Raw genomic sequence first — 18,441 nt, 5'->3', positions numbered from 1 at the left:
GCGTTAGGATGCTGGGGCCATACTGGGGAGATCGGTGTGCGTAGAGCGCCAGGAAGAATGCTACAGTCACCAACTGTTAAAAAAAGCAAAGCCCCAGGGAGGGCAGAATTCAGGCAGCCTCTGCAGCTGATTGGAGGGGGCGTGGGGCTGCTGAGGTGGGAGTGAGGGAGTGTTAAGCCACCATAATAAAATCAGATGTGTGCTTTCTACCTGAAATCACCGCTGAGACTGGCAAGACTCATCCCAGGTGTGGCCAAAGGATTGAAGACATGCACACCCTGGTCCCCAGAAATGAAAAGCCTATGGTTTAATCCACTAAATTTCTTAGCTTCCTTCCCCCTCCTCCGTCTCTAAATTCCTGCAGGAGGGGCTGGGGTAACAGAGTAGGAGGGAGGAGAGCGGGAGGGGCTTTGGGGAGCTGCGGGGGTGGGGGAGTTAATATCTATTAATAAGGCTAATTGGCTAAAGCAGCCACAGCAGGTCTCTCCCCAACCCCAGGAGAGCTCAAAACAACAATGCTGCGTTTGTGTGCAGGCCTCGTGAAGCACCGAGCGTGGGGAAGGACACCCCCCGCCCCCTACACACCACAGTGACCCAGCCAGAGACAGGGAGGCCAGGCATATTTTCATTAAAGCAGGTTTAAAAGGTGACTCTCAAACTCAACACCTGAGCAAGAGGCTGGTGCCACCGATTCTCCCAGGGGAACCAAACTCTGTGCAGGGGTAACGGGGAAGCGAGGGGGGTGCCACATTCCAGTGCAGAGAGGTGGATGGGGAGAGGGTTAGTAGGACCCCCATTCCTTCATATCCTCCAGTGCCAATGGTCTGTACTGGGAGAGCTCACTCCCTCCCCCCCCCTCCCATTCTCTGGGCACCACTCACTCCACCCTCCAGCCACATCACCCTCCTCAGCAGTGCTCTGACTGGCTTCCCTAGGAACCCCCATCACCCTGCCTCCCAGATACCCCCAGGCCTTCTGTCAGCAGGGCGGTGCCCTGCGTTCAGCTACAGGAAGGGCGCACAGCACTTTGCTGCCCCCTAGTGGCAGCAAATTACAGGTGCTCAGTGTGAGGTTAGGCGCTCACTCACCTCTTACTCTGCTCTTGAGGGCCTGCCTGCACGGAAGGAGCAGAATAGCCAAGGTGAGTGGGCAAGGAGCATGTACAAGTTAAAAACACAGCACTAGCAGCTGCAGGCCTGCCTCTCTCTCTCTCACACACACACGCTACAGCTTTCCTCTGGGCAGTGGCTTTCACAAGAACTCCGGCTCAAAACACGCCACAGCGTTCGGTGCTGCTGTGAAGCTGAATTCAGACGAAGGAAAAGAGACTTGAGTGAGGCTGCAGCACAGGAGAAGGGAGATTTTAAATGAGATGGACAGTTGGTGAGGCCAAGCAAAGCAGGCAAGTGGCTCCAGGTAGCAAGAGCTTTGGAGACCTTTCCCACCATTTTACCCAGCACCAAGGGCCATAGCAAGGCTGAGGAGCAAACTCCTGGTCCCTTAGGCGGGTGGAGGCAGCAGACTCAGAGATTTGTCTGGATGGTTCAGCCACTAGAGCCACATGTATTAGCAAGGCTGAGGCACCACGTCTACACAGCCTGCAGCAGCGAGTCTCAGAGCCCAGGTCAACAGCCTTGGGCTCTTGCCACTGCACTAAAACTAGCTGGGTTGCTATTGTGCCTCAGGCTCTGAAGCCGACCTAGCTTCTTAGGTTTCCACACCAAGCCCGAAGGTCTACACAGCTATTTCTAGAGCTGTAGGGCAAGCCCAAGTCTGTAGATGCAGGCTCTGAGACTGCCGCAGGCTGCTACTTACTGAGTAGACCTACCCAAGGCTAAGCTTTCCCAGGTCTTAGTTTCCGTGGTAGACACCTGCCCCTGGGATCCCCCCGGGGAGGCAGACAGGAAGGACGGTCAGAGGAACCAGGACACACAAGGAGATTGTGTTTTCCATTTTGATTTAAATATATATTGTTGTTATTATGTACAGAACCAAACACAAGGCTGCACAGCTGGGTTTCCCCTCCCATCTTAATCCAACCCTGGGGCTACCAAACAAGGGAGTGGAGGAGAGGGCACTGCAAACGGGCAGGCATCCTCCCCACAAAGCACTTTGAAACTCAGTGGCCAGTTGCCAAAGGCTCTGGGGCGAGGAGCTGAAAGGAGAAGACCCCTGCTGTGCAGTTACCTGCTGACCCATCATCCTGGGATCTAACCCCAAACGTAGGTCAGGAATCTGCTCAGTGGCCAAATAACCGCCAGTACTTTACAACAGAGAGCAGAGGCTGGGTAGTGTTCTCCTTTTCTCCTGCCAATATCACCCCATGCATCGCAGGTGCGCAGACCAATGAGGGACGTGCCTTCCTCCAGCTCCCAGTGCTTAGGTATAAGCAACCCCCTGCCCATGCTACCAGCACCAGTATCCTGGAGACGCCTTCCACTCAGCGTGACCAGCATCACACACGCCAATCCAAAGAGAACGCCAAAGAAAACCAGGGAATCTATTTACTGCTGGAGTGTGCCAGACACAGGGAGTAAGACTGAGGCGTGCCCTGAGAAACTGCACTAGGTTAGTGCCAACCCAAGGTCACAGTGGCCAAGGAATGGGAAGGGACTGTGCGTTTCTACTACATCTGCTGCTGGCAACCCGCCAGAATCCGCTGCTCTCCACGGCCCCCTTTCACCGGATGATGGGTGCCGACCGGTCGTTGGTGACGGTGGGGCGCAGCTTTACCGTGCCAAACGGGTTGGTGCCGCTGGAAATAGAAAGGCAAGAGGAGAAAGAAAGGCTCAGGAAAGGCTGTTTCAGCACCGCCCGGCTGTAGGGCCCTGGCAGAGGCCCCGTCACAGAAAATGTTGCGGGGGCGTGCCGAAGAGACAGTAGAAAGCTTCCCTGCTGAGAGCGGGAAACATTCTCATTTGGATGGGGGCCACCAGATGCAAGTTATCAATGCAGTTAATTATAATACATCCCCGTAACCTGGTAGATGTAATCTCTCCTGGTAACCCGCCCCCTGCCCCCTGACAGGGCCACTCCCCTTCCCTCCCTGCATGGGACTTCCACACCACCTCCTCCTGACAGGGCCATTCCCTCCCTCTCCCTGAGAGGGACCCTCCTCTTCATCCCCTCCTGGTAGAGCCACTCCCCACCCTCTCCCTGGACAGGAACCCCTCCTCCACTCTGGCAGGGCCATTCCCCTCTAGCCTTGGCACAGTTCACAAGATGAGCAATTAGCCAGTGATGGAGGAGGAGTTGTGGGAGAGAGGGCGGTGGCAAGGGTTCGAATAAGAGAGAACAGGGAGGTGGCTTGGGCATGTGGCTCCTCCTCTCCCCCTGCCCTTTGGCTGGGGCAGCAAGAGCCCCCCTCCTCGCTGTTGGACAGCATTTCCAAGAGTCGCCTTCTGCCCTGCCAGTCACCCATCCCATTCCCCACTAGAGAGCCCGCCCCACTTTGTATTCTCTGAAAGGTTCAGAGACGGAGAGGAGATGGCGAAAGCCAGTCAGATCTGCCTTGTCATCTCCCTGGGGCTGGTGCAGCTTGCTCGCTAGGATACATTTGCTAGAACCTGTCCAGAATAGTTTGTGTCCCCCTCATGATGGGGCTTCCATACTGCTTCCTTGGGAAACTAATTGGCAGTCCAGCAGCTCTCACTGACCTGACTTTCCTGTCCTAATTTGCTCTTAGTTACACCCTCCCTTTGGACCCTTCCAAATGGGCAGTTCTGAGGGACCCAATTCATCATCTCAATCTGGGAGCTCTTACTCCAGTTGCTCCAGGAGAGGCCAGAGAGGGGCCTGGGGGCCTTGCTAGAGACTGAGTGTTTTTTCCCTCCTCTCATTCATTGTTCTATTATTTTAACAGCGATAGGAGTCAGTCAACAGGGCAGTAATTCCTTCCTTTTTTGGAAGACTGGTACCACACTTGCTTTTCTCCAGGCACCTCCCCAGTTCTCCAGGACTTTCCAAACAATAAGATAAAACCACCAGTGATTCCAGACTTCACTTACCGGGGGAAGAGTTCTGGTGGCTGCTCCTGCACAGCTGACTTCTGCAACGAAACAAGACAAAGGGTCAAAAGCTGAGAGCAAGCACATTGTGCAGGTTAGAGAGAGGCACAAAGAGAGGAGGAGGGAAAGACACACACATGCACACACACATACACAGATTTTCAAAAGCACCTAAACAATTAAAGAGCCCCAGTCCCACTAACGGGATGATAGACTCCATATCCCTTTCTCCAATCCCCATTAATTGGACTTGGCTCGTAAATAGCTTAGGTGCTTTTGCAAAATCCCACTAAAGCAGAATTGCAGAGAACAAATAGCCCCCTTTCTGTGCAGGGGGAAGAGGGGATTTTGTCTCTCCCCCACCCCCCATGCTCCCAGGCCCCCTTCTCTTTCTCAGGGAGGAGGGTGCATTTCTGATCACGGGAGTTTAGGATCTGCAGAGCACAGCAGAGAGCAAACAAACAAAACTGGCACTAGAATTCACAGGTTAGCATGGCCAGAGATGCCCCCTCTGATCACAGGAGGGCCTGGGATACCATCTCCCGCCCCCTGCATACTTCCTACAGCCTCATATATAGGGGCCTACTAAATTCACAGTCGTGAAAAACACGTCACAGACTGTGAAATCTGGTCGCCCCCCCCCCCCCCCCCCGCCGTGAGATCTGGTCTTTTGTGCGCTTTTACCCTGTACTATACAGATTTCACAGGGGAGACCAGCGTCTCTCAAATTGGGGGTCCTGACCCAAAAAGGAGTTGCAGGGGGTCATGATATTGCCACCCTCACTTCTGCGCTGCCTTCCGAGCTGGGTTCCTGGCCAGCAGCCACCACTCTCCAGATGCGCAGCTCAGAAGGCAGCGCCACCACCACCAGCAGCAGAGAAGTAGGAGTAGCAGTACTGCAACCCACCCCCACCCAATAGCCTTGTGACCCCCCACAACTCCTTTTTGGATCAGGACTCCTACAATTACACCACCAGAAATTTCAGATTTAAATAGCTGAAATCATGAAAAATAAAAAATTTAAAATCCTATGACTGTGAAATGGACCATGAATTTGGTAGGCCCCAACTCATATAATATACAGATACAGCTTTACAGCAAGATCCCAACATACGCTGCCCCAAATTATGCCTCTGGGCTGCCGGAGAGAGCAACCCTGGGAGGAGAGAAGAGTTCAGTTGCTACAGCCCATTTTATCCTGGTATCTGTCGAGCCTCTGAAGTGAGTGATAACTATTGATAGTGGGGCTTGTGATGCAAATATCTGCTCAACTAGGTACTAGATTAAGACCCCAACTCATTTCACACAGCTCGCTCCACAGCCATCAGCTGGGAATGACTTTCATTGACTGCTGACCTACAGCTGGGTCAGAGCCAGAGGAGAAAAGCTCCCACTCCTCGATCCCCTGAAGTGTCCAGTTTCTCAGCCTGGGGCTGGATTGGAACTAGTGACTTTTAGGGGGTAGGTTACATGTCCCCATCCCAGTCCCCTGAGCCAGGCAGACTGAGGCTTCACCAGAACCACTGACCCAGAGGTGAAAAGCTACATATTCCATTTCTCAATCCCTTGAACCATCCAGGGCCCTCCAGCTTGGGACTGGAACCAATCACCTAGAGAGGACAGACTCCGTATCCCATCCCTCAATCCTCTTTGGTATCCAAACACACTTCTGCCCTTCACCCTGCCTTCTTACCCCATTCTGGGTCCAAACTGGAACCTAAGATCTCAAGTGAAAGCCTCTATTCCCCACCTTGCTCAGACCTGAGTGCAGGCCCTCTGCTCCCAGGCTTTTATTCACCCTTCCCCATCCTCAGCTGCCTTTAGCAGAGGCACCCAAAAGAGCTATCCCTAGCCCTTCCAGGGAGAGAAGGATGGCATCTCTGTCAGCTGGTCCCCAGCCCAGCTCCATCACTCATGGTCCTACTTTTAGCAGAAAGAGCTGCTGCCCCGGAGCCACCAGAAATCAGGCTGGGATGTCATGGAGAAGAGGAGTAAACTGAAGGGCCCCTGCTGGGTAATAAAGGGAAAGAAGTGAGAGGAGAACGGGGGCCAGGGCTCTCCCACAGGATAGGGCACAGAGTTTGCTAGGGACGTATGGATAGGAGCTGTGCTGAAAATGACTTCATCCTGCAGGGAGGTTCAAAGGGATGGAGGGGAGCAGCTGTAAAGTAGCCCCTGCCCAGCGGAGTAGCTGAGATCAGCTAGGGTGGATTCATAGATGGCCAGGAGCAGCACTAAAGAGGCCTAGCAGCATGGGCGAGATGGATGAAATCTGTGATGCACTGAGGTCAGGATGACCCTTCCCTTCCCACTAAGTCTGGCTGGAGCAGGTGTGTATCATGGCATCACAGAAATGTAGGGCTGGAAGAGACCTCGAGAGGTCACCAAGTCCAGCTCCCTGTGGTGGACTTGGTGACTCCACCAACTCAACCTAGACCATCCCTGACAGGTGTTTGTCCAGCCTGTTCTTAACAACCTCCAGTGACGGAGATTTCACAACCTCCCTTGGCAATCTGTTAACTATCCTCAATTAGAAAGGATGTGAAAGCGAAGGTCAATGTTGGTTGAGGGACACATCCTAGCCCACAGATCCCCTCTCACTGCCTTAGCTCAGGTTAGAATAGCACTGTGCCCACTCACCTTGGAATCTGAAGGAGCAGCAGCATTAGCTAAGCTGCTCTGGCGGCTGCCAGCACCAAGTGAGGCTGGAGAAGGGCTTGGTGACTGGGGCGAGGCAGCGCTGTGTCGGTAATTTCCTGCTGATGAGACACTGGGGCAATCCAGGCCATCCATGCTGTAACTGCTTCGCAGCGGGAAGGACCTGAGCAAGAGGGGAAAGGAGAGATTCCAAGAAGAAAAGACCTGAATCCAGCTCTGGGGAAGAGTGCTCTGGGATCTCTCCATACAACACATGTGGTCTGAGACTTCCCCTCCCAGGATCTCTCCAGAGGGAATGTGTCCCCTGGGAATCCCTTCCAAGAGGTTGCCATAGGGCAGGAGTTCTCAAATGGGGGGTCTGGAGGGACCCCCTCAGGAGGTCGCGAGGTTATTACATGGGGGGGGGTAGCGAGCTGTCAGCTTCCGCCCCAAACCCCGCTTTGCTTCCAGCATTTATAATGGTGTTAAATGTATAAAATTGTGGTTTTAATTTATAAGTGGGGGGTCACACTCACAGGCTTGCTGTGTGAAAGGGGTCACCAGTACAAAAGTTTGAGAACCACTGGCCACAGGGAATATGTACCCCTAGGATTTACCTCCTAGAGATTTAAAGGCCCCTGGAAATATTGTGCCATAATGGGAGCAACATGTCACAGTTTCATTAAGAAAAGCCATGTCCAAGGGTGCCAGTGGCCCTTAGACAAGTTCTTGAGCATGCCCAAGAGCCATAGCCTTGATGGGCAGCTCCACACAGGACAGTGCGTCACACAGGCACATGCTTGCGTGAATAACATACAGACATGCACTTCAGCTGGTCCCATTACCTGGTGGGTGGTTCCTTCGGGTCTCTTTCTCTCCCCAGGGGCTTTATGAAAGCTTCGGGGAACCAGCCACTCCTAAGGCTCCAGAGACAGAGAGGACAATGAGCCTTTGCAGCAACACATTTCTTAGCATTCTGTTACCCATCGTGGAATCTGGCCAGGGCGCTGGGGCGAACACGCTCATTGCATGGAGGGCCGTGATGAGATCTTAAAATGGCCACCAGCCACCAAGCCCTTTGCCTTGTGTCTCAGCTGAAAGAACAGCACTTCCAGCAGCACGTGGACCCCCACCTAGCATCAGGCCAGGGCCTTCGTTCAGGGACGACTTGGAGGCAAGAGCACCATTTACTAAGCCACCAGCACCTGGGTTTTCCCGGGAGAGCTCCCCCAGCACCATTGGGAGTGGGCTCATATTGGACACTTCTTTGGACAGAGACAAGGCCAACCCCAGAAAGTGAAGACAGTTTTGGAGAATCCCCTGCGACTCTCTCCTGGAAACTCCCCTGCTCCAAAAGTAGACACAGCTGGGATGAATGAACCTCAAATAGAAAGGCAGCATCTGGGTAAGAACTATATGGCAAACAGGTAACCCACAAATTCCAATCCACACCAGGCCCCACATTGCCAGTAACCCATGTTGGATACCAGGCCAGGGATGGTACCAGTTGTGCCATTTGGTAACTGTTCCCTGTGGTGCCAAGCGCTGTGCCATAGCAGTAGCTGCTGCCTGTGTAAGTGCGAAACCCCTCGGCTAGACTGAGACTGGCATTGCTTTTTTAAGCAGGAAGCTTAAGGGCAGGGCATTAACCCTTGGAGTCCAGCTCTTCACAGCTGGCTTGCTGCCTTCACCAAGATCCCCCATCCAGCCCAGCACCACGGAGACAGACTGAGCGCACTTACGTGGATGATCCCTCTAGCTTGCCGTACAGCCAGCCATTCTGCGCCTCTGGGATCAGCACCATGATGATGTCCCCGAAGTTAAACCCTAGCAAGGTGCAGTTGGTGCCAGCAGAGTGGGGCACGATTGCCTGGACTCTCAACACACTGCTGCCTCCTCCCGCGTCTCCTCCTGCGCGCTCCCCGAAGGAGCTGGAGCGTAAGCGCTGGCCGGCGGAGGCCGAGCCTGCCAGGAGCAGCCAAGGCGTGAGAGGATTCAGAGGGCTTCTTTCAACCTTAGACTCCCCTAGCGACCCACCACTGATGGAGTGAGATGCCTCCATTGTCCATTCAGACCTGGGCTTCCCTACCCCACTCACAGACTTTCCCTAATGGGGCCCTGACTCTGCCTGTTTGGCTCCCTGTTCATTCACTCGTGGGCTTCACCCCCACCCTCCATGTACCCTGTCCTCTTGCCCTTACATAGAGCAGGTGCCCAAGTGCACCCTGGGACAAATGAATTATGGGCAGCTTTGTCCCTCCCAAATCCAGCCTGTATCTGCTCACATAAGGTACAACCAGCCCCACACCACTGCCCCCATCTACCCAAACTTACCAGCAGATGAAGTCTTCTGCAAGCCTCTCCTGGTTTGCTCTGGTTGAGGAGAGGGTCTTAGAAGTTCTGCAGGCTCCTGGGGGAAGGGGCTTGAATTACGTCCAGTCACGGCTGAGCCAAAATCTCCCAGAGGCCTCTGAGGCTGTTGGAAGGAAATGAAGGTGAGCATGAGCACCACACAGAGGAGATCCCTCTTCAAGAGAAGCCTGGTCCCTAAAGGAGTGTATCGCTCCCCACCCCCAACACTCCTACACACACACAACCTCTCCCCTCCCGCCTCCCACACCTTGTCTTGGATAGCTAATGCCACCAAGGGAAGACAATCAGGTGAGGCCCTGGAGGTACAGACTAATGGGGTACACATGGGATTGCCTCCCACCCCCAAAAAATAACAGACCCTGGGAAAAAACTGGGCTGACCCTCCGTTCTGGGATCTCTGCCCTGGGAGGGGAGAGATCATTTGTTGGCATTTTTCTCATCATGTCGAGGTGGCTGGGGGTCAGGCGGCCTGACGGATACCCCTGGCCATGGGAGGCACTGAGCAGGCTCGGGGAGTGTCTGCTGCTTGGATTGCGGATGGCCTCCAATTGCTCCTTCCACTTTGGCACCTTGCTCTGTATGATGCCCCAGGCCTGGGGAGAGATAGAGAGGAGAGATCAGGGGGAGGATCGGAGCAGACCAGCTGTGAGGGGGAAAGCTACAACCGGTACCCAAGTGCACTGTCCTCATTGCCACCAGCAGGGTGAGGCAGGTGAGACACTCTCGCCACTCTATGAGCCCCTCAATGCTGACTGGCAGAGGACCAACTGTTCTGTAACTCCCATCAGGCCTGACACACTCACTACCCCTAACACACTGCCATCACAGCATTTATCTGTGATGAATGTTGTGTGAAATATCAGTAGAAAGCTGGCGACACACCAGTCATGAATATCATCGAGTGATGGACGGTATGTAAAGAGCTACGTACGTGCGCCAGAAATATGTTTTGGGGGCAGACCTCATAAATAAGTTTGTCCTAGACAAAGGAATGCTGATATGCCTGTTTGCCTGGGTCTATGGTGTCAATTGAGCATGATGATGTCAGAGACAGTTTGCCTCTGAGGTAAACACCAGTTATCAGGAGGATGAGGAAATAGCTTGGTGTTGGCACACTGCAGGATACCACAGTCTGAACCCTGGCAGGTCATCCTAACTCTAAGAAAAAGACAATGAACTTTGAGGGCCATAAAGAGAAGCAAAAGGGTCCCTTATGAACCATCACTTAGTGGACAAAGAGGCAGTGCTCTCTGTATCTTTGAACGGTGGATCCCAGAAAAGCTGCTTTAGGTAAGAAATTTTTCTGAGACAAGGATTGCAAGGTACACATCCCCACATAGAATCATTGAATCGTAGGACTGGAAAGGACCTTGAGAGGTCTTCTAGTCCAGTCCCCTGCACTCGTGGCAGGACTAAGTGACTATGGCTATGTCCATCCCCCCAACCTCAGGCCACACCCCCTCCTTACCCTGCTGTAGACCTGGAGGAAAGTGCTGGAGAGCAGCTGGTGCTTCTCAGCCAGGAAGCGGTAGCGGCGCTTCTCCTCCAGCTCGGCAGCCCTCTGGCTCTCAGAGACAAATGCCTGCATCTCCGAGTGCAAGCGCCTCACCTTCTCCTGGGTGGACAAGAGGAGGAGGGATTGATGTCAATGCAGCACCCTGAGTTTGCTCAGAGCAGTATTTGGGGGAATAAACCCGAGGTTCCCCTCAACTGGCTGCGTCATCAGTCTTTATAACCCCGTTGCTATGCAGAAGCAGCACACAACATTTATAGGGATCTAGCCCCAAATCTTATTTTAGTCTTTCCATGCAGTTTGCCTCAGAAACATCCTGCAGGAGGGAGTTCCAAAGATTAACGGTACCCTGTGTGGAAAGGACGTCTCCTATCTGTGTGTCAGCTTGCCGCCTTTTGCAATTCAAGGAACAACCCCTTGTGTTCTAAGTAAGGGAGAGACAAGCTATAAACTATCTTGGGCTCTGGAGGCATCATCAGCATCAGCTTGTGATGACCACTCTCCTCACTCCAGACTCTCCTGCGTCTCAGGCCCATCCTTGCCTCCACTTCATTTCCCACCTTCATTTCCCAGACGTTTTTGTCTTGAGTCCTCTCCATCCTCCACAGCTCTGACATGCACTTCTCCAGGTTGGCAGCCCTGTGCCGGTACTCCAGTTCGTAGCGCTGATGGCTATCCTGCCGGGAGCACAGAAGGAGACCAGAGACTATGAGGAACGTTTTCTAAAGCATGGAGGGGACTTAGGAGCCTAAATCTCATTGAAAGTTAATGGGCCTAAATCCTCTTTGAAAATGGGACTTAGGAGCCCAGTGAAACCTAGCTACCACAAAGGAGAGCTGGCCAAGTCAGCCCATGAGGACATGGCAGCTAGGCAGAAGGAAAGTCTCTTTCTCCAGTTGGCGAGAGACACTTCCCAACCCCTGCCCCAGGGAAAGCCTGGAATATCCTTGGAAATGCCTCAGGGATGAAACAATTATTTAAACCATCCAGAGGGTGAAAGCCTGAGCTGCGCTAAGACTCAAAGGAGGGAGGGGCGCAGCGAGGGTGTGGGGAGAGAGGTCCAGCACCCTGCTTAGGGGTTGGGGAGAGGGAAGCCTGCAAAGAGCTCAGGAGGGACAGGGAAGGGCTGGGGCTCACATTGATGAACTGCATGTCCAGCTTAGTGTTTTTCTCCATGTGCTGTAGCAGGTCTCCATGGAACGTCTGAGCCTAGATGAGGCAGAGAAGTCGTTAGAAACTGCCCCTAGCAGCTGGTATTACTGGGCACTGCTGACAGCTGGGAGGTGAGGGGATCCGAAAAGGGAGAGTTAGGAAGTGCCAGGAGAAACCCCCCCATCCTGACTCCTGATGGACATGCTTGGCCAGGCATCTGCAGACAGAGCCGATACTGCTTTTCCTCCTACCCTTTGTCTTGTCTAATCAGACAGAAAGCTCTCTGGGGTGAAGGCTGTCTCTCCATGTCAGGGGCGAAGGCTGTCTCTCCCCTAGACACTGCTGTCATATCAATAACAACCACACAGCCGGGAAAGGGTTAACATCCTTGTTTTTCAGTAGTCCTCCCCTTCTCTACCCCACCCTCAAGAGCACTACAGGGGGGTGGGGAATGGAAATATTGGCACGTCATAACTGGATGCTGCTTAGATCACACATCCCTCCTAGGGTTGCCAGGTGTCCAGTTTTTGACCGGCACACCCATTAAAAGTCTGGTCGGCAGTGCAAGGGAGCTAAGGCAGGCTCCCTACCTGCTGTGGCTCCACATTGCTCCCCGAAGCAGCAGCATGTCTCCTCTCCAGCTCCTGTGCACCAGCTCTGCAGCGCCCATTGTCTGGGAACCACAGCCAATGGGAGCAGAACTTGCAGACGGGGCTGCACCTCCACGTAAGAGCTGGAGAGGGGACATGATGCTGCTTCTGGGAGCTGCTTGAGGTAAGTGCCACCCAGAGCCTGCACCCTGTTCCCCTCCTGTGTCCCAACCCCCTGCCCTAGCCCTGATCCTCGTCCTGCCCCCTAAACCTCTCATCCACAGCCCCACCCCAGAGCCCACACTCCTAGTCAAAGCCTCCACCCCCTCTCACACCCCAATCCCCTGCCCCAGCCTGAAGCTCCCTCCCATCCTCCAAACCCCTCAATCCCAGTCTGGAGCACCCTCCTGCACCCCAAATCCCTCAACTCCAACCCCACACCAGAGCTTGCACCCTCAGCTGGAGCCCTCACACCCCCGCCCCACACCCAACCCCCTGCCCCAGCCTGGTGAAAATAAGCGAGTGAGGGTGGGGAGAGTGAGTGATGGGGGGGAAGGGGCGGAAAAGGGGCAGGGCCTCAAAGGAGGGGTAAGGCAAGAGTATTCAGTTTTGTGCAAGTAGAAAGTTGGCAACCCTAACCCCTCCCCCAGTTCTGCTCACCACAAACTGGGAGCAACTCACCCCAAACTCTTGGTATGGAGACAACAGATGGCATCTAGCCACTGCAGCTCCATTAGGTCCAGCATACAGCTATGGGGTGCTCCCAGTAGAAATGGGCCATGGCAAGATACTCACCACTACTTCCAGGTCAGAGTTCATATGCCTGTGGGTGTCAGACATCTGCATCAAAATTTGACCTTCAAGAAAAGAGATCAAAGTATCATAGTCAGACCTTCCTCCCTGCGTTTATCATTCTCCCGCAGCGAGTTAAAACAGAGGGGCCATTAGCCCTAATCGCCACTGTTACATGACTGGCACAGCGTTATCTTGGTGCAAAAGTCCAACTACTATCGCTACGCATTAGCTGTCTGCTGGGGCTGGGTCCAATCTGCTTCGTTCTATAACAGCTGCTCAATCCCTTTCTATAGTTTCACTGATTATCATCAGAATGTGCATGTTATAAACTACACCTGAGGGCTAGTGGCTTACAGCACCATGGGAAACTGTGGTATCAGCTTCCAGTCTCCTGCATAGTGCAGTTAGCAAGGGGTTGGAAGGCTGGGATGTATGCCCCAGGGCAAGCCATTGTGTATATTGACTGTCTGCCCTAAGGACCCTGGATTCTGCATGACACTGTGGCAGCAGGCCGAAAATTTGGTGACAGCTTTATCTACATTAAATATCCTGTTTGTAAAGAATGCAGAATTAAATCATCCTGCGCACTTAGAGGTGCCCGCCCTATGTGGCTTATTGTGATATTACATTCCATTTAGTTTATACTGTCCCCATGTTTCTGTTTGAGATGTCTCACAGATTTTTGTATGAATACGTTGCGATGGATGGGGGTAGTTAGAGTGATGGGCTGCTGAGTAGGAAGCAACTGGGGATCTGAGGCTACATCTTCACTACCCACCGTATCGGCAGGTAGCAATCAATTGCTCAGGGATCGATATATCGTGTCTCATCTATCGATCCCCGAACGCACTTATATCGATTCCGGAACTCCACCAAGCCGAACGGAGTTGCAGAATCGACAGGGGGAGCCGCGGACATCGATCCCGCGCCATGAGGACGGTGAGTAATTCGATCTTAGATACTTCGACTTCAGCTACGTTATTCACCTAGCTGAAGTTGCGTATCTAAGATGGATTTTTCCCCGTAGTGTAGGCCAGCCCCTGAGGAAGGCCTGGGAGGCAGTTGGGGAGATAAGCATGTTAGCTGGATCTTTTTGCTAACATGATCAGCAGTGAGATAGTTAAATTGCCATCTTTAGGTTTCAGAGATAACCCATACAGGTGAATGGGGGCTGTCTCCCGTCTCTCTGAGTTCTCAATTTAGGCTGGCTGCAGACTCACGAAGGCAGCACAGCATCCGTTATGGTTGGTTCATATATTCAGAGTTTCCTCACTGCCGTGACAACACAGAACATCGTTTGTGTGAAATGAAAGCTGGGACACTTGGATCAGAATTGTGCAGCCAGGGCTGGATTCCAGGGCAAAGCCCCTAGCTATGCGATCCCCTGGGCTCCGTGCTCTGCTCTACTACGTACAGCAGGAGGCCTGGGCGTCTGTCTCTGAGGCGGGTGGGCAGGGCCGGCTCCAGGCCACAGTGTGCCAAGCACGTACTTGGGGCGGCATGCCACGGGGGGCGCTCTGCCGGTTGCCGGGAGGGTGGCAGGTGGCTCCAGTGGACCTCCCACAGCTGTGCCTGCGGAGGGTCCGCTGGTCCCGCGGCTCCGGTGGACCTCCCGCAGGCGTCCCTGCAGAGGGTCCGCTGGTCCCATGGCTCCGGTGGAGCATCCGCAGGCACGGCTGCAGGAGGTCCACCAGAGCCGCGGGACCAGCGGACCCTCCACAGGGACACCTGTGGGAGGTCCACCGGAGCCGCAGCACCGGCGAGCGGCAGAGCACCCCCCACGGCGTGCCGCCATGCTTGGGGCAGCGAAATGGCTAGAGCCGGCCCTGCAGGTGGGATACAGGGAGGCTAAGCCTAGTGCTCTGCAGGGGTTAGTGCTCTGCAAAGCCACGTACGAAGCCTGGCTTTCAGGCCTTGGGATCAGTGGGGGCTGGGAGTGTTGCACAGACCAAGCCTAGCACATCTGGGGGTTAGCGACGGGTGTTGTCATGCAGGAGACTCAGGCTCCTTTCCCAGTGCAGTCCTTGGTTCCTCATGGCTCTTGGTGCGATGGGAGCACTGGGGCGGGGAAGGGCTGGGCTGGGCTGGGCTGGACTGGAGAGGAGGTCAACATTTCAAATTGACCCACCTCCCAGAGACAGTCAGTAGGAGAAACTTACCCAGCATTTGCGAGGTGGAGCTCTGCAAGGCTTGCTCCCCAATCTTCTGTATTGCCTTAAAATAGACTTCAGCCGCCTGAGACAGTGCTGCAGAAATATAAGGAGAGAGGGCAGCTGGATTAAAGCTTCCCTAAATGACCCTGGTCCATCCTTGTCCTCTGCCCCCTTTTTCTTCAACTCTTCCCTTCTTTGCCACCTCCCATCCTCATCACCTATTCTTCTGCCTACCCACAAGCTCAGAACAGCCCCAGGAGCACAGACTGATGCCCTCCACCTGCCAATCAAGGGTGACGTCCATGGACACAATCCAAGCTGTCCCCCCACTGAGCACAGGTGGAGTCGAGACGGCACTCACCATGGAAAGCGCGTAAGTAGTTATTGCCCAGGTAGACCAGGTTCTCCAGGGCAGGGTTAAACTGCTCCAAGATGCTCTGTCATCCATACAAGTTGGGGAGAGGGGTGAAAGAACACCACAGGTTAATGCCATCCTCCTCCACGCCCCACAGCCTGGGATGAGGCCTGTGCCCTGCTTATGTGATTCATCTGACAGAGTTGCGGCCTACCCATCCCACCAGTCTCTGGTTTCAGGCTCAGGCACCCTTCTCATTGGGGAGGTCCAGTTCTTGCATCTTCTCTTCCAGCAGAGAGCAAACATTGGGGTGAGGTGATCAGGAGATCACCCTTCCCTCTGAACTTCCCCAAGTAGCTACTACTCTCACCCAGAATGTAGTAGGTTTCTTTCTGCCCTCAAGGGTGGGCATTACTTCCTGGCAACTATGTCATGAGCATCAGGGCCCCATAGGTTGATAGAGTCAAGGCATGGCGCAGTCTTAACCCAGCCTCATATGTCTATTTACTGTATTAACCAAAGGTGGGCAGTGTGCACAGCACCCCTTATTACACGCCATGCAGGCGCAGCAGTCTGGAAATTCGGATGTGGGAATCTAAGCACTGCACAAAATTAAGGAGACGGGCCCAGCACAGAAAGGAAGTGCCCTCACTTGTACACTCCAGCCCAGCTGGCATGGTTGTACGCAGGATTCTTTTAGAAAGAGCTCCAATCCAGGCAGCGTCTTTACCAACAAGGTGCATTGTATAATTTGATCTGTACATCAGAGACCAGTGAGATCAGTCTGGTCACTTGGACAAGGAGCTGCACAGCCACTAATCGACCCTCAGCTTGCAGTCAGAGAAACTAGTGCCTAGGCATGTTTGATTGACTTGAGAGTTTTAACACTTGTCTACGTGCACTGGAACTCTCTGCTGTTGAAAGGGGTTTTTCTCTTCCCCCCAAATTCACTACAAGATGCCAATTATAAGCAAGTCTTATGCTGTGTGTGCATGGGCAGATGTACACTTGTAACTAGAAAAACACCTGTAACAACTTGCATTCATGGAGAGACACAGTAATTGGCCTGGACACATAGTGGCATTCACTAATCCTTGGTGTCTCTTCAGACTTACACAGATTTTCACACCAGTCATGCAGAGCACACACAGGGGAGCTCTCACATGCCTCCCCCGGACACCTTCAATATAGGTGTCCCCCCTCCCCCCGAATATAGGTATTTAAGAGATGGCCTTTCCTATTAGATAACACATAATTCACCCCTGCATTACCAAGGCAGAATTACTCCCCACAGTGTATTCTCCAGGGCTTTGATCTGTCTAGTTTTACAGGTTCCAAGCAATGGGGCTTCCACCATTTCCCTGGGAGAATATTCCACAGTCCAGTAGATCCTCACTGTCTGGAAAGGGTTGCTAAGATCAGCCAAAATGCTGCTCAGTTTCAGCCTGTTTCTTTCCTGCTTTATCCTCTTAGCTCACTCCCTCCCTCCTTTCTGGGACAGCCCCCTCAGATGAGCCTCTCTAGCTCTCCCATAGCAGGGATTCACTGGGAAAGGTGCTCTGCCTTAATACACCAGAATGCCCAGAGGTTAGCCCCAGCACTGCTGGGTTACACCACGCACCGCCTTTGGCCATCACTCTGTTCTCACACCAGACCAGGATTCATACAGCCTTGGAACTACACCACTTTACACCAGCTGAGGATATGGCCCACAGATGTTAAAGCAAATTAAATCAATTAGTTAATCTTAATTTAATCTCCCCCCCAGAACACTCTGTTTCTCTTGCGCTTTTAAATCCTTTATGAAGGATCCCCCAACCCCATGCGTCTCTCACCAATTGGGAACAGCCCTTTCACTCCACAGCCTGCAGGGAGGTAACAGCTCACCTTGTAGATGAAGATTGTGGATCTGTAGGACTGCTCCATCTCACCAGTCTTTTGCAGGGAGGTGAGGGGTTCCCAGAGATCAAGAAGTTGGCGGGGAGAGGACGAGTTGTCCTCAATAATCTCCTGAGAATCCAATTGCAAGGACCTAGATGGGTTGAGACACTCTCTACCTGGCACAGCAGGACACCAGGAAGAAACATGTCCAGTGTGAAGGGATGAGAACGCCACAAGGAGGTTTAATAATTCACCAGTCAGGATGCTAGAACTTGATCCTTGAATGTAACCAGACACCAAGGAGAGAGGAACCTTGTGCCAGCCATGAGGGTCATGTGACCTTCTCCTTTAATTATTTATTACAGGTTTCTTTATACAGCTCATCCCCCCCACATATTATCATGTGCTGGTCCAGTCATCTTCATTGTGCCTCACCACTGCGATGCAGATGCCAATTGGCACCAACGTGGAAAGGGTTCACTGTTCTTTACAACCACCTCCTGTCTCAGACCTTACAAACTCACAACACCCAATACGCCACTTTCATGGTCATTATCCACAAAGGGTAGCATGTGAGGTCTCCACTGAAAGCTTGTAACTTACCGATACTCATAATCATTGTGAGACGTGTGTACGAGGGACGTTTAAGGAATAATGTAGCTATACTGAAAATCACACCCTTATGGCCTTGAAGCGAAAGGTGAATCACCAGGAAATAATGTGTCTCAGCGATGGCCCATTCAAGTGGGAGGAAGTTGTCACCCTGTATTGCTCAGTTGTCCCCCTTTGCACCAACCCAGAAAAGTCAATGAAAAACGAGCGAAGTATAAACACTGAAACCACTTGGCATTGGCAGTGGAAAGGATGGCAGGACAGCCAGGGAATCGCCCTGTCTGTGAATAAGGACAAAAGACTGATTGAGGATATCACAGGGTGGAGAGAGACACTCTACACCCATTCACTGAGGAGGTACCTTGATGAGCAG

The 18,441-nt window shown here is 53.1% G+C and overlaps 1 protein-coding gene across 1 annotated transcript; it reads right to left on the bottom strand.

The window, feature by feature from the left end:
- Positions 1-2,017: 2,017 nt before the first annotated feature.
- Positions 2,018-17,841, bottom strand: BAIAP2L2 (BAR/IMD domain containing adaptor protein 2 like 2). The gene is made up of 14 exons (XM_075061561.1): positions 17,463-17,841; positions 15,582-15,657; positions 15,227-15,313; positions 13,068-13,129; positions 11,668-11,739; positions 11,091-11,207; positions 10,486-10,632; positions 9,460-9,610; positions 8,979-9,122; positions 8,387-8,609; positions 7,490-7,561; positions 6,648-6,828; positions 4,008-4,048; positions 2,018-2,755 (listed from the first exon to the last, which is right to left on the bottom strand). The coding sequence occupies exons 1-14, from the start codon at positions 17,499-17,501 to the stop codon at positions 2,680-2,682; spliced, it is 1,488 nt and encodes a 495-aa protein (XP_074917662.1). The 5' UTR covers positions 17,502-17,841; the 3' UTR covers positions 2,018-2,679.
- Between the last annotated feature and the right edge of the window lie 600 nt (positions 17,842-18,441).

Source organism: Chelonoidis abingdonii, chromosome 1 (genome assembly GCF_003597395.2).
Source record: "Chelonoidis abingdonii isolate Lonesome George chromosome 1, CheloAbing_2.0, whole genome shotgun sequence".
Taxonomy (NCBI): domain Eukaryota; kingdom Metazoa; phylum Chordata; order Testudines; family Testudinidae; genus Chelonoidis; species Chelonoidis abingdonii.
Note: the sequence above shows the minus strand (reverse complement) of the source record. Positions and strands in the feature narration are given on the sequence as shown.

Coding starts and splice junctions, on each gene's coding strand:
- BAIAP2L2 (XM_075061561.1), bottom strand. CDS start 17,501: ATGGAGCAGTCCTACAGATCCACAATCTTCATCTACAAG. Junction 13,130..15,226: donor CTCCACCTCGCAAATGCTGG/GTAAGTTTCTCC, acceptor CTTTTCTTGAAG/GTCAAATTTTGATGCAGATG. Junction 10,633..11,090: donor AAAACGTCTGGGAAATGAAG/GTGGGAAATGAA, acceptor TTGTCCACCCAG/GAGAAGGTGAGGCGCTTGCA.